The 15,631-nt window shown below is 40.8% G+C and overlaps 1 protein-coding gene across 1 annotated transcript; it reads right to left on the reverse strand.

Annotated features, from left to right (window-relative positions):
- Positions 1–782: 782 nt before the first annotated feature.
- iffo1b (intermediate filament family orphan 1b) lies at positions 783–14,698 on the reverse strand. Its single transcript, XM_038711149.1, has 9 exons — positions 13,312–14,698; positions 9,699–9,759; positions 8,609–8,704; positions 7,700–7,840; positions 7,379–7,563; positions 7,144–7,270; positions 5,929–6,018; positions 5,414–5,544; positions 783–4,114 (listed from the first exon to the last, which is right to left on the reverse strand). The coding sequence occupies exons 1-9, from the start codon at positions 14,292–14,294 to the stop codon at positions 4,015–4,017; spliced, it is 1,914 nt and encodes a 637-aa protein (XP_038567077.1). The 5' UTR covers positions 14,295–14,698; the 3' UTR covers positions 783–4,014.
- Between the last annotated feature and the right edge of the window lie 933 nt (positions 14,699–15,631).

A 15,631-nucleotide genomic window follows, 5' to 3' on the forward strand; every position in this document is an offset into this window, starting at 1 on the left:
GTTTGCACTACCCTCATTTCCACTATAACCAAAGTTTTCCATTTGCACTATAACTTATACTACTCACTTTACACTGATATTGCACACTGTGTACATATTGTCTGTGTATAGGTATATATCCAAATATGCGACTGTTCCTTGTAAATATGATTTGGTCTTCCCTTCCTTCAGTGCTACTTGTACTTTGTTCTATTGTATTGCTGATTTTTCCTATTTAAATATTTGTTTATATATATGCTGCAAATGCATTAATTGAAAGTAAACCTTGAACCTTGATTCTCACCGTCAACAGTTCTTCATAGGGACTATTTCTTCTGTGGAGTGGTCATTGAAGAAGAAGATACTTTATTGTCACATACATGTTGTGAAATTCATTCTCTGCATTTAACCCTCAAGGGAGCAGTGTGCAGCGCCCGGGGAGCAACTCCAGATCTTTATCAGTGTCTGGTCAAACGGCACTGACTGGAGAACCTAACATGTAACGTTTTTGATGGTGGGGGAAACCAGAGCACCCGGAGGAAAACCACACAGACAGGGGGAGAACATGCAAACTCCACACAGAAAGGCAGAGACAACTGGGGTTTGAACCTGCAACGTTCTTGCTGTGAGGCCACAGTGCTATCCACTGGATCACCGTGCCCCCCAACATCATCAAAAACTGTTGACATAAATGAATTTCTGGAAAGAGCTGCTGCTGTTATGCTGTGACCCCCATTTGTTTTAATTTACGTGAACTAACACTTTAATTTTAAGGCGGACAGAAAAGGCTGAACGGAAACAAGAAATGTTGCAACTTTTATTCTTTCAGTCTTTCTTGACACATTACATAATGTAGCTCTGCAGTGAAGCTTGTAAGGCTAAATTACTGTCATGGTGTTTAAACCTGCATAGTCACACATCTGGAGTACTCAATTATACTCAGGATTAAAATCAAATTGTTATGTGACACAAATTGATTCAAAATAGTTCGAGGCATTCTCCTCTGTGAAGACATGGAACCGTCAACCACCATAATTTCCACTGAAAAGCTAAATAGAGTCATTGTATCTTCTATCTTCTTTCAGATGTGTGACTAAGGACTTTCGTCTTTTGCAGTCTTCGAACACAAGTATATATTCAAAGCTATATTTCTTTTACATACACTGTATATTATCAAAGCCATCATACAGTCATTTTGCTAAAGCATTTGCATTTCAGTGATTCTCTTGAGTTATTTTTAAATTGACTTTATTTGGCAGCCACATACACTCATAAAGAAAGAGTACCAATGGAAAAAAAGATCTCCATTGTTGTTTGATTTAAATATTTACATTTTTTTGAGGTGATTATGTCAAAAGACAGCTCAGTCTCAAATTTCTCTTGTAAAGTTAAACTGCTAAACATAGAGACAATATCAAATTGGACTTGTTATGTTTCCTTCTTCGTGTTGTACATTTGCCCCAGTAAAAGTCTTTTTAAAAAACACTCACTATACAGACATAACACCCAAAAACATACACACTGTCACATGCATACGTAGAGACTCACTCAGTGTGTGAACGTTAACCTATACAAAGGGAAATGGTGTGTTTTATATCTCACACAATTTATCGCTGACATCCTCCTTCTGTAGTCAAATAGTAGTGAAATACTTATTAACATTCAGCTGATTCCAACATCCACACATGCACAAGTTTATATAAGTTTCAAATCTGTCCACCTACTGCCTTTATTACTGAAACAAAGGGCAAGTTGCAGTGGAAGCAGAAGAGATACATTTGACCCAGTTCGACCACACAGAAGAAACTACAGCCAGGACTATATTTAGATAACACGGTCTGATATTAGAGTAGTGATGGTAGGGGGCGTTCCCCTGACAGTGATGATTTCCAGCAATATGTTAATATATATGTTTTACAGTAGCAGTATGTCAGAGTTAAAGTTCATGGTAAATGTGCCCAGAAAAACCTAAATAAAGTAGAAATGAGGTATGTGTTTGTGTTAAATTTATTATTCTAGTACCCCACCTACAACATGACAAAGATGAGGAAATATGAATAGAAGAAATAAAGTTTTCTGTTTCCAGCGTGTCAAGATTTTTTTGTACATTTTACAAGTAATAGTGCGGATCGTTTCATTTACATTTTTGCTTTGCTCTTCCTTTCTATGTGCAAACGTTTACAAGCTCAAAAATATGTTTAGTTATATACATCAAGCACCTTGGTGAAATAGCTTCGGCAGCTATATTTAGTTGGTCTTTTTTTTTTTTCAGCAATTACCTTTTGACTCACAATCTGACCATGTTCATTTTATTTTGGCACTCAACAACTAACTTACATTATTTCATGACCATCTTTTAGTTTGTCTTTTATGATCCTTAAAGTGATCCTGCTAAACCATGCAGCTCAGCTTGCAGAGCACAGGACCAGACTCTAATCTAACGCAGCTATGTGTCAATACACATTATCATACAGTACTTTTCTTGTTTGAGTGTCAGAGACACAAAGAGCAGAATGAAGCGCCAACACAGACTCCAGATCAGCTTCAAGAGGCTACTTTTCAAACTGAAAACAAACATGCTTTCCTCTGACGACATCCTTCACCGCTGTCTCCTGGAACTTTCTGGAAGTTTCTTATTAAGCACCATTAAATAGAAATTACACACCTCAAACATTTTTTATCTGAGACATTGATGTTGGTGCCTACTCTAGGATGGATTTCTCAGTGTATGAGGGTTGCAACGTTGGTGTGGTTTACTCTTCCTAAGCCTGACACCAAAATGATGCTGATGCTTGCTGCCAATGTTGTAAGTGCTGTTAAAATAGACTGTAACTGCAGTGGAAATATTGTGACAAGATTAGCTAAATTGGCCACTTATTTGTTTTTGTATTTATTTATGCCAGAACATCAGCAATGGGTAACATGTTTAAACTGTTTTATGGTGGATTTCGCAAACAAAATCCTTTTTGCTTCCAGGTAATTCACAGCAGATCAATAAGTGAATTAGACCACAAAATGCTGTTATTATGACAGACCACCAAGACCCCAACTTTCTTTTGACTGTTTTCAGTAATGGAACCTAATTTATATTGGGATGTTGATATTTAGAGATACTACTCTGCTGCTCCAATACACACACAACTAATGTTTTGGTTATTTTTTTAAATCCACTTTATGGTTTTGCTAGATAAAGCACAGATGCTATCATTTATTCATGACTTAAGGTTTGCTTTGCCTGTGGTTTAATCTGTCGCTATGCAGATACAAAGCAAGCTCTGAATCTGCAGCTGCCAGGCAGTAAAACGCTGAGTCATGACCCAAGCTCATTGTTATCAATACTGAACTCGACAATCAAACCCAGAAATACATGTGATAAACTCAAGGACAACCTTTGTTGCAGTATTTTAACACTAAAACTGTCCTGCTCCTGTCCTGTTTGTTTACTGGTAGAACATAAGTTATAGGCCTGTAGATTTATGTGGAGTGGATTTTACAAGGTTCTAGTGACCTTACAACGGGTATTTGCATGATTAGCTTCAGATGCCCAAGTTATCAAGTGTTTTTATTGTGTAGAGTGAATAAGTCATGCTATATTTTCCTGTAGCCTACAGCACTCCACTGCCTCACAACACCACAAGGAGCCTGGTTACGTTTACTCTTCAACCTTCTGAATCTTTACAGGACAATCCATTATAAGCTTTGGTTTCTTAACTACTGCTGTCAAACACAAGATGACATGGTCCAACTACAAGAAGACCTCTCCCCTATGCAGGGCAGTGACATCTGCATGGAGTAGTATTAACAAAAATCCAGCTCTGCTGCTCAGTCACACTTTCAGTGCTCAAAGTCTCCTCAGACCAAAGTTTATGTGCGTGGACAGCAGGAAGAATAAACCCTAAATGTGAGAAAATGGAGAGGTTCATATGTAAACGTGATGTTGCCATAGTTAAGTGTGTGTATTACGTTGGTGTGGTACTGTAGCTGGATGCAGTGTCACGTGACCATAGCCCCCATTGCTGCCAGAGTGAGGAAGTGTCAAGATCGCCCAGCGCTCGAGGAAGAAGGCGGAGATGATGAAGACTTGTCGCTTTCTCTCTGGTCACTGTCCTCAGTGGACGCAGGTGCTGCAGAATCACTGAGAGAGACAGAAACACATGCTGGAAGATAAAAAAATACAAACATAACAGATTCATGTGTAACAAATTAACACTAGAAAATTAACACTTTATTTTATGGGTCCCGTAGCTTCCTATAATTTTCTAGAAGGAAAGAATTCATAGAAAAGTTCCTGGAAAAAACCCCCATTGGCTTAACTTAAACGGAAATAGTGTGTTCATTTAGTCCATTTTCAATGAATTGCTGACAAACTAGTCTTTTATTCAGTGTACAGCAGGTCAACTGAACATGGAAAAATGGAAGATTTGTTCACAGGCAATCATACAATTCAACATATATGAAGAATAAAGTTTTCACTTTCTTTGGGTTTAAATTCAAGCAATTCCTCTGAAAATCAACAGCTGATAATAAACTCAATACATCCAACCAGAGTGGAATAATGGTTTAACAACCTTTTTCCCTATAATAACTACCAAATCATATATTTCTTTCTAGGAAAGGCAACACTTTATTACCAACCATCGATAGCAACTTACTATACAGTATACTGATATGATCAATGCAAAGAAGAGAGGAAAGAGAGCCAGGTTAGGACCCATGTTGGCCCAGCTTTGACTTGAGGCTGCTTCTAAAAATCTGGGACAAAATGGGACTCATGTTGGCAAAGCAGCGGAAATCAGAGACTGGTGTGCCCTTCTTCTTCAGGAGGATCTTCACAGAGACCTGCCCCATCAACATCCCAGATCAAGCACTCAACGGCAGACCATGATGAATGCACGGCGAAATGTTCTGGGTGTGTATTTGTATGTATAGACTTTATATTTAAATAACTGAATATACCCTATTGTTTTATTTTATTTTATTTGTTACCATATTTTAATTCATGGTCTGATAAGTTCTGTGTGTGTAGCATGAAGGGACTGAAAACTTCCTTTTCGTTACACAACTTTGTGTTGTCTACTGAAAAAAAAAAAATTGTGGCTTGTCCCTTCTACCTGAAGTGCCCCAATTTAGCATTTCTACATCGTATATAAACATTTAATACATGGTTTATAATATGCTACAATGTAGTTGTAGCAGACTTAAGTAGAGGCTGGTGTATAAACAGATAATGTAAGACAAGACGTTAAAATTGTTGACATATACTGTACATTTATAAACACAATGTCACAACTACATTGTATTGTGTTTAACAATTTATTAAATGCTTGTTTGCTGCTTATAAATGTTATATGGGGGGCTTAGAGTAAAGTGTTATGATAGGATACTAAAGAACTGAAAGCCAGCATGTGTGTTTGTGTGTGTGTGTGTGTGTCACCTGTCTCCACTCTGTGTAATGAGTCTCCTGCAGGTCTCCATCTGAACATCTAGGCCTCTCTTCATTGAGCACATCTCCATGTACTCGTGCAGGTGTCGGTTCATGTCGCTCTTTGCTGTGGCCAGTTCCAGCTGGAGCCAGAAAACATGCGGCCGTACATCCAAATGTTATATTACAAATGCTGTATGTGCACTAAACATAAAAAGGTTTCCTTCAGTGCAACTATGAGGTGCTGGCTACGTGCATTGCAAATTAATGTTGCTAAACTTCACATAGCTGTTCCATCTTTTGTGCTGTTGCAGGCACAGAGAGCTGCACAAACCTTAGGCGCATGCAAGACATGTATAAGAGATGAGAAAAGCCGTGGTATTAGGCTTTTAATGTACAATGCGTGAGAGGATTCAAGCACTTGAGAATAAATAAAGAGCACAGAGCATAAAAATAACTAAAGCACAGGCAACATATAGGAGGACATGGTTTAATATATATGAAAAGATACATAGCAAATGTCTGACCTCAATTTGGTCAATTGTCTCTTGGTATTCCTTCTCTCGGGACTTGAAAAGACATTCCGTGTCATTAATCACCTTTTCCAGACAGTCCTCCTGGTAGAGAGGGAGAGAGAGTGTGAGTAGGTTTGTGGTCAGAATTTCAGGATATGGAAAAACATTTAGCAGCAAACAAAACATATTGTCACACAATCAGAGACTAAGTGAAGTTACACGACTATTAAAGCGCAGCTGGCTTTATGCTCCCATCAGCTCAAATTTCACTGACTAATGCAGCTCTTCCCTTCAAAGGGACAACAGACTGTTCAAATACCAGACAGTCAGGGAATGAAAACAAATACCTACATGCATTTCTTGGAAACAAACACGCAGTACACCAGTACAGGCCAGACACTGCATCTGTGTGTGTGTGTGTGTGTGTGTGTGTGTGTGTGTATGCACGCAGTGTTTTGTCCTAAAATGCCCCAGCCACAGTAGAGCACTGAAGGTCAGATGATTCAGCTGCGCATCAATTCCACTCATAACGTCAGAACTTTAAAAGCTTCCTTGAAATCTGAACCAACAATATCAATTTCAATACACGTGAAGGATGACGGTGACAAAAGGCGCAGATCCTGATCACACACAAAAATTCTCCTTTCACAGTGACCTTCGCCGAGGGAATTACATAAAAAAAAAATGAATAAGACTGAATAAGACATTAACTGCATCTGCATCTGAAGGCTAGGTATGAATTGTTTATAAAAGTAACGTTAGAACAAACATGGTGTGCATGTCTATGGTTGCACTTGTTCTTCTAAATAGCCTGACATACCTGAGGGTATAAAAAACGATTTCCTTCTCATTGCTATCACAAGCAAATCCAGATTTGAGTGAAGGTCATCTTTACAGGCTTAAATTATGAAATTATACAGTCTGGATGTAATCCAATTATAAACAGCACTTCATACAAAGACTTAAATAAATACAGAAAAGGCAAACACATGGGAGTTATTGTCAGGCTACTGTATATGTGGGCACAGTTATACAAATTAACACGTCCTAAAAATGACCACAGAGCAGAATCAACACCTCTCTGACAAAGTTTCACAAACACAGTAAATGTTGGATTGGATTGCATCATGTAGTCTGGGTGTTGCCTTTGTTTTGTCTTTCCCCGGTATTTAGGTGATTCTTTAACACCAGAGCAAGAGATCTCAATGAAAAACGTTGCGTGCCTACCTCTCCTGGTGGGTGGGCAGGATCAGGAGGCAGAGTGCATCCTGGGAAGTCCTCCCAAAGAAGCAGTGTCTCTTCATTCTCCTCCCAAGCCAGACTGTCACAATCATCCTCAAACTCACATTCCCGCCTTGAAATAAAACCATAAATGCACACACACAGAAAAATGATTAGTGGAAGTGCAGGACTGAAGGACTCTAACATTATACTCATCATATGTCAAAGTCAAACCACTCACAGTTGGTTCAGCATCCTCTGCATCTCCTCATTGATCTGATTGGCTGATGAGCCGCAATGCTCTTCGTCTTTGACCGCACCTCCATCACTTTCGGAGGTGCTCACAGGTTCGTCGCACTCACTCCCGTTGAAGGACAGAGGAGTTTGTTTCCGGCGACAGTTTAGAGATGATTGGCTGTTAGGAACCTGCAAGGATACAGGATTACCACCACTATCAATATACAAGACAAACGTTGACAGGAAGTGCCTCAGTGGATTTGATGACACGTGGAAAAATAAACAAATAAAAAGAACCAAAGATGGTCAGTTGTTCTTCTGGTACCTGGTACATCTGGATCACATCTTCACAGTTCCTCTGCTGAGCTACGTCACACAGACGAGCGGTGATGTCGATCCTGCGGCAGATGTCCATGTCCACCTTCATGGCTTTCTCCTGGATCTTACTGTCCAGCTCTGACAAGTTCTACAGAGAGCATGAAGATAACCAGTTGAAATAAGGGGAAGGGAAACTTACTCGAAAAATACATCTATAGCTTTATTAATGTTCATAAATTACTGCTGTAAAAAAATGAATCACTAATGCAATTACTAAGAACGACATTTGGGTTGCCCGATTGTAAAAAAATCTCTGGCTGCTTTATATCCTCCTCCAGCATGTCCATGTGTTTCTATTTGATAATAGTGCAGGTACAAATGTTGGCAATCCAGGTAGGGTTTATTTATTTATTTTTTTGTCTTTTTTATTTGTCTCTAATATTCCATCAAGTCTGCAGGTGTAAATGTTACTAAATGGACCGGGGTCCAGATGCTCTGCCACCCTTTTCCATGAGCTACGTCATAAAACGGTCCATTGGAGGGGTCTTGTGAATTAAGGGGCTGGATAAAAAGACAAACTGGAGGAGGATTAACACCTGCCTTTTTTTTTCTTCTGACCCATCGCTTATTCTTATTAATGGCTTATTACTGGTGTATACAACATCAGTAAATGGTCAATTGACATTGAAAGAGCAACTGAGTGAGGAGTTTTGTTTCAGATATAAAGCCATTAGTTACAACTTCACACAGGGTTTCTTATTTAAAGTAAATGATAATATAATTTTACTTGCTATTTAAACAGTTGAAAGCCACAGTCCATCCACTGACAAGCAGAGAGACATGTAATTACTGCTAATGTGCATAGCTATGAGTATGTATGACTAGTATGTGACTGTATATGTTGTACTGCACTCACATTGCTCATGAGGCCTTTGAAGAGAACCAGCTCTGCCTTCAGCTGCTGAACTCTGAGAGCCAGCTCGTCTTGACAGCCCTCACTCTCCTGCAGGTCCTGCACAGACAAAGGAAGCCGCAAAGAACACACATGTACATGTAAGCACCAAGTGCAAACATGCCCACACACATCTCTGTCTGTACTGGAAAGTACAGGTTATATTAAGCAAGCAAAGATCATCAACACAATAAAAGAAATGAAATCGGCAAAGGGCACAATGTAATTTGTACTCCTCTAGGGAGCTCTAGATTTGTCAGATGCCATCGTTTTTCTTTCTCATGACTTATTCACGTGCTACACTATTGGTCGAGTGGTGTTTTGCTGCTTGTGGTCTCCTGTGCTGTGGTGATGCCTGCGAAATTGGGTCAGGTAGATTCCTGGCAATGGTACCCATGAGTTCAAACACACAAGTATATCTTAAACACACCTACCCACACACAGGAAATCAACAAACCATTGGGTTCATGAAGACACAGCTGCAGGAAGCACAAATATGGCAGTCAACCTGACAGCAGGTGACTGAGTCAGATAAAAAAAAATAAAGCTCTGTTTTGTCCAAATGATTTTGATAACTTTTAAATGAGAACAGTCAGTGCATTTTAAGTGATGGTCAGTGGTCAAAGAAAAAAAGAAAACTAATTACAGAAGAGTGTAACAGTTTGGTATGAGTCAGGACTTGAACTAATACATGCTGCATAAAGTCAGTGCCAGCAGAGTGAGAGCTTTCTCCCTGCCACTGTACAAGCCGCAGTGCACCTATTTAAAAAAACTATTTTTTCCTGATGTTATCAGTTCACCCAAGATATTTAACTACTAACACTTTTTTTAAATTGTTGACAAGCCAGGAAAACATACATGGTATGATTGCAGTGTTTTTAGGTTAGCTAAGCCATAGCTGAAGTATCACATAACCATTTATTTTGGTTGTTTTAATGACTCAGGTGGATGTCAAAGCTGTCAAATGTGACACAAAACACTCAAAGACTTCAGTTCAGACACACTGGTCTCCAGCCATGTCTACCTAAACACACACAAAATGCCATAATGTTACCTCTTGTAGATCCGAAATTTTCTGTTGCAGATCCATCCTCATAGTGTATTCTTCTTCCCATCTAAGGAATACACATGCATAAGAAGTAAACCATCTTTTAGTCCATGTCTTAATGTAAACAGAGAACAAACACACAGATAAAGAACAGAAAGGCCTTGACTTTCATGCATTACTATGTAAATATAAATGTGTGACAGTTTTTTGGCTTCATGTGTGCATGGGTCCATTTATGCATCTTCCAAACCCGCTTAGAAAGGTATGAATGGACCCATGACTGAACTACTTCAAGGGGTTTAAAGGTCAAAAGGGCTGAGAGTCAGAAAGGCATTCTAGCCAGATGTCATACAATTGTAAGTGCATCTGTCTCACACCACCATTGTATGACAATCAAATCCCTCCTGACACATAACATCTCATGACGCTGCCGTCCAGGATTGACCAAAAAAGCAGACACCAATTTTAGAAACCAAGCTTGGGGACCATTTTAACATTAGCAGAATTTACAAAAGCTGCAACCACTGTGTCTGCTCAATCAGTGTACAGTACATACTGGATTTGTGAGGCCAATATTTGGGAAAACCTCCAATAACAACATATCAGGCAACATCAGCACATAACATAAAAAAACAATCTTGAAACGGAGCCCATAAATTTGTTGTAAATGTAATGTTATCACAGTTTCTATATGACCTATCTATCTGCAGTAAGCTGATACAAGCTCTACTGCTGAAAATGGCATCTTCTCCTAAAACACAACTTGACACTTAAGTCCCTTAAAGTTCCCTGGGGAGTTTTTGGCTTCTAATATCGCTATGGAGCTGGGGGATTTTACCGGTGGGTCCCCATTATGTTCATCTTGTACGCGCACACCAGTCCTAATGGTTTCACACTATTCCACTGATCAACAGGAGGGGGTAACACAGCAAGATATGCTGTAATACGCTAGCAAACACATGGAAGTGGACCACTAGCAACATGGATGTATACAATGCTGGATTTAATATACTTAAGGTATTGGCTTTGCAAATGTTTCACAAGGTAGGAAATGTATATGACACATTTGTTAGACCTCAAGGATACATACAATGCATTTTGGTGAGTGATACTGAATGTATAATCACTCAACAAAATTGCAATTCTGGGACCAGTCATCATCCTTTAAAAACAGAGGAATGACACAAGAGATCAGCCGTCAGGTGCTGGATTTGGGCTGAGTGTCTGTGGATCGGACATTAAAATGTAAGTGCAGTTTAGATTAATTATATTAGCTTACAAATCTGGTTACAAGTTGAATGAAACAATCAGGTGTAAATGGGGAAAGTGGCAGCGAGTCATTTGCTAATTCACTCACATGAATCACTAGTTTGATTCATTGAGTGCTATGATGATGAAGCTCCGACGATTGGCCCATGAATTTGAGCTTTAATACATTTAAAAGCCTGAGCACAGATCCTGTACGTGATCTCAGATTCTGTGACTTCACCCAACATATGTGCCTGGAAGAAATCCACTCACTGCAGTCTGTAGCCTCTTATATACATATATCCTGCTTGAAATGCAGAATGCTGCGGCACACCAAGACCTTCAGGGAATACTAAATCTGAAAGAAACAGAGTCATGAAACAGGAGGTGTTGTTGTCGTAGAGGATGCTTGTTTGATCAGTAAGGTGAGAGCGCAGAGAAAGCAGAGATGTGCTTCTTTCTGCAAGCCAAGCCCCTAACCAGCAGTTACAGCTTGCAGTGCATGCTGCATTGCAGATACAGTGTGGAGAGGGGTATGCGCAGTGGGAGAGATGAGAGGCAGAGAGCAGGGGAGAGGGAGAGGAAGTGTTCAGTGTGGGCGTGCGTGGGGCCTACACGTGAAAGTGTGATGGGCAGAGGGAGTGAGGGGCGGGCAAAGTGGGAGGGTAAAGGAGGAGAAAGTCTGTCTTTGAATTAAAAAAGGAGGGTAAAAAGTTTTCAAAAATAGGCAAAATGCACCAAAGACTTTCAGATAAATGAGGGTCCTCAAATATATATGAAAATGACTCACAGAGGAAACAACATTATAAATAATTGACTGCATAAGTACTGGACATAAATCTGAAGGAAGGAGTTTCACTTGGAGAAACAGGCTCCAATGTCCCGAGGTAAACGGATACCTACAGCAAGCTCACAGACCTGAGAAGTTTGATTTGAACATTTGAGTGGGGGCACGGCATGTCACACACCTTGATTCGCAGGTAGTGAAACAAAAATCTTTCTGGACAAGAGGTCAGTATGTATCACCCACTCTCAAGTCTCTACATACAATTAAATCAAGTGCCTCATGTCTCTCCCCTAACCGTTGTTTACAAAGAGCCCACTATACCGTGGTCAAGATCTCCTTTGGGAAGAATGCATGGCTGCTCATTTGGACATAATAAGAGGGTATTCAACGATGAATGTGCTGGATCATGGGAGCTATTGTGGTCCACACGGGGCGGATAATACGTAATCCACAAGTGTCATATATCGTTCAGATGTGACGATTTAAAAAGGTAAGATCCACCCTAAAAAAAAAAAAAGTTCACATTGTGCTATTCTGGTGATCTGGAAGCACAGACAGCTGCCTCCCTAAATTGGAAATCAGAGCATCCAGATTTTGTACTGGCTAGGTCATCGGTGGATGCATTGTTGTGTGATTGTGGATTCAGAGAGGTTTTGTTTGACATGATCCTAGGGCAGCAAATTACTTTGCTATCAATTAACATTATTTTCTTGACTAATCAATTTGTTGTTTTGTCTTTAAAATGTCAGAAAATAGTGTAAAATGCCCATCTAAATTTCCTGGAGCCCAAGGTGACGTCTTCAAATCTCTTGTTTTGTTGCAAAACCCAAAAATATTCAATTAATTGTCACATGAAACAGAACAACAGCACATGTATTTTTCCTTCTATCTTTTAGAGAAGCCAGAACCAGTGATAATAAATCAATCAATAAGTAAATCAATTATACCATTTCAGCTCTAGTTCAAATTTAACTTAAGCTGTCCATATGTCCCAGAAAAATCACAATGGGTGCTGTTAAGGTATCATAGGGTTTGTTTCAATATTCACAGTGGCCTATCTGGACCCCCTCCAGAATTGTCTTTTGATGACCTCATCAATCAGTCTTGAAAGACTTCACAAAATAAAAATCTGCGGTACAATCAGCATGAGCTCTATTTCAGGATGGATTTCCCCTAATATTCCTGTAAACTAAGAAACCAATGAGTCAGTGTCCTGGAAGCTTTGAAGTGAACATTTGTGCCACAGACTGATCTTCACACGTCTCTATCAAGCTTTGACCTTCACTCTTCTTTATATTTAGCTCGTGATGTGTTAATTTTGCAGGCGTATTTCTAGCAGCAGCACCTGCCTCTGTGGTCAGACATGTGGATGCAGGGTCAGACTGGAGGTGATGGATGAAGAGGCTTTTATTTTTGCTGACTCTACTTGTGTGGGAGACTTCTGCTCTGCAGCTGCTTTACAGCTTTGCTCACTCGTCCAAAGTAAAGCATTACACACACACTGAAGAAAACTACAACGCCATGCTCAGTAGAAATTCCCCTGTAGGCCAAACAAGTCTAATAAAAGGGTTTCACTCCATTTACCTGCGTTTGTACTCGTCTCTCTCCCTCTTCACTTTGGCCAGGACATTATAGAGGGCTCTTATCTCAGGGGTGATGGTGTCAATCTGGACCCCGACTCCGTCAGGGTGCACCCAAGACACTCCTGGGCTGGTCAGACGCTCTGCACCAGGGCCAAACTTGCGGGTGTGGTTGTAGGACCAGATTGTGCCAGGGAGGAACCTTGGAGGAGGGTTGGTGGAGCTGGTGTAGGGGACAGTTTTAGAGCCAGAGCCAGGAGAGTCCACACAGGGAGAGGGCTGGCTGATGGTGATGGCTGGGTTACCAGTGGCATTTGTTTGGGTTGAGCTGGAGTTTTCAGCGGCTGTCGGTGGGAGGGTTGTTGTGAGTGGTGGTGCAAACAGTGTTGTAGGCCTCCTGGCTGAGTTGTTGGTGTTGTGGAAGGGGAGGGAGACGGGCCTGAGCGGTATGGTCCCGACAAATCCGGTCTGCACACCTGCTTCCTGGGTATGCGCAGTGCCCTCACAGCATCCACCTTGACAGCCCTTGTTGGCATCCAGCGCCTGTTGAAGCTGCTTCTCTAGAATCTTATTTCTGCGCTCTAATTCGTGCACTTTTGCCAAAAAGCATCTGAACCTCAGATTGAGAGTTTTGAGGACGCTGATGTTGGATCCCAAGTCGTTTCTGAGAGCCATGGCTGCCGGGGGATGCGGCACGGCACGATGCTGGTAAAGGTGGCTGCTGTGATTGTGGTGGAGGTAAGGTGAGGTCTGCGAGGGTGCGGTGAAGTCAGGCCCCGGCTGATCAGGCCCCGGACTAGACTGCTCACCTAGTAGAAAAGCTGTTTCGTCCGGTCCACCGAAAACGGCGTCGGGCAGGAGGCCTGAGGGAGAGTCTGGATGTCCGGACGATTGGCTCTGCTGCGGATGCTGTTGGAGATGCGCGTTGGCCTCCAACAAAGGATTCATGCTATGGTATGGAAAACTAAAGCGCTGCAGATCTGGCATGAACACGGAAGGGAATAATCTTGCTACAACAGAATACAATGACTGGATGAATAATAAGTAGCTGTTAGAATGCTAGAAAGACGTGCGCACAAAACGCCAGTATCTATCCGATTATATAACCGTTTCTAAATAAGAATCTTATCCTTAAAGCTGAGAGGTCTTAACGGCAGCTGAGGATCAGCGCTCTCTGACCATCCGCAACAAAACATCCAAAAGCGACTGCAAATGGGCTGCGAGCAAGGATACAAAATGCGGCAACACTGGATATGCGCCTCGGTAAGATGTTTTGCAAAATAAACGTACTTAAACGAAGAAAAAGACGCAGAGCCTGGATGAATTTTTAAAAAAAAAAAAGAAATCAAGTGTTACCGCGTCACTGAAGTTCTGGCAACAAGATGTGACCGCAGGCAGGAGCAAGTGTTGCGGGATTGGAAGAGCACAGTTACCGTAAATACTCTACTAGAGCAACGCTGATCCATTAACTGTTTGTTTGCTGCGGAATACAATACTCACCAAGGCACCTTGTTGTTTTGCACAAGGAATGTTTACACTTCAGATTTGCAGAAACTTTGACAAATGTGAGTGATAGAATAAACACAACCTCAAAAGAATTATTCAAATGTTTAAAGCTTTTAAAAAAACTGAAACCAAGGCTGGATCGCTAACCACCTGCTCCACAATCCAGATTCAGACCACAGAGCCCCACTTTCATTGTGTCAACTGGTTTGTGGTAATTTGACTAAAGCACAGTCTCAACTGACATAACACGCATACCTCCTTCTGTAACCTCTGTTTTCTCCCTGTGCCAAGATATAGTTTCAAAGGAATGGTTCAACATTTTAATTTAATTATAAGGTAAAGATATTGCTGCAATCGGTTAGCTTAGTTAACTACTTTAAAAGCAGGAAACAGGGGGACCTGGGACAAAGTTAACGTTTGCCTTTATGTTTCCAGTATCTTCAACCAAGTCCAGTTGCCCTTGACTTTAACCTTCATTGGATAACTATGACCTGGATGACTGAGAACCTTCACAGACAGTTTGCCTTTATGGTTACAAAATCTGCCTGCCTGCACCTTTAACACTGACTTATGTTACATCTCGTTTATTTAATCCGTACACAAACCTTATGTCAAAATGCTGTTTTACCAGGATTGTTATGCTCTGTAATAGTTCTGTTTAGTTCTCTGAGAAGTATCGGCTACTCCCTGGAGTCTCCGCTGGTTAGCAACTGCTCATCTAACTCTCTGCCAGAAAGCTAAAAAGTGTAGCCTATTTCCCAAATTGTCCAACTATTCATTAGGCTACTTACCGCTGTGGGAGAGAATAACCCTCAGAA

The sequence above is a fragment of the Micropterus salmoides genome, unplaced genomic scaffold (assembly GCF_014851395.1).
Source record: "Micropterus salmoides isolate LMB-PRFRI ecotype aquatic unplaced genomic scaffold, ASM1485139v1 Ms_hic_scaffold_11, whole genome shotgun sequence".
In the NCBI taxonomy this organism is placed as follows: Eukaryota; Metazoa; Chordata; class Actinopteri; order Centrarchiformes; family Centrarchidae; genus Micropterus; species Micropterus salmoides.

Bases quoted from the DNA above. Each gene is read 5' to 3' on its own strand.
- iffo1b (XM_038711149.1), bottom strand. From the start codon at position 14,294: ATGCCAGATCTGCAGCGCTTTAGTTTTCCATACCATAGCATGAATCCT. The intron at 8,705-9,698 runs GTAACATTATGG...TTGTCTGTGCAG, and splicing joins AAATTTCGGATCTACAAGAG to GACCTGCAGGAGAGTGAGGG. The intron at 5,545-5,928 runs GTCAGACATTTG...TTCTGGCTCCAG, and splicing joins AGACAATTGACCAAATTGAG to CTGGAACTGGCCACAGCAAA.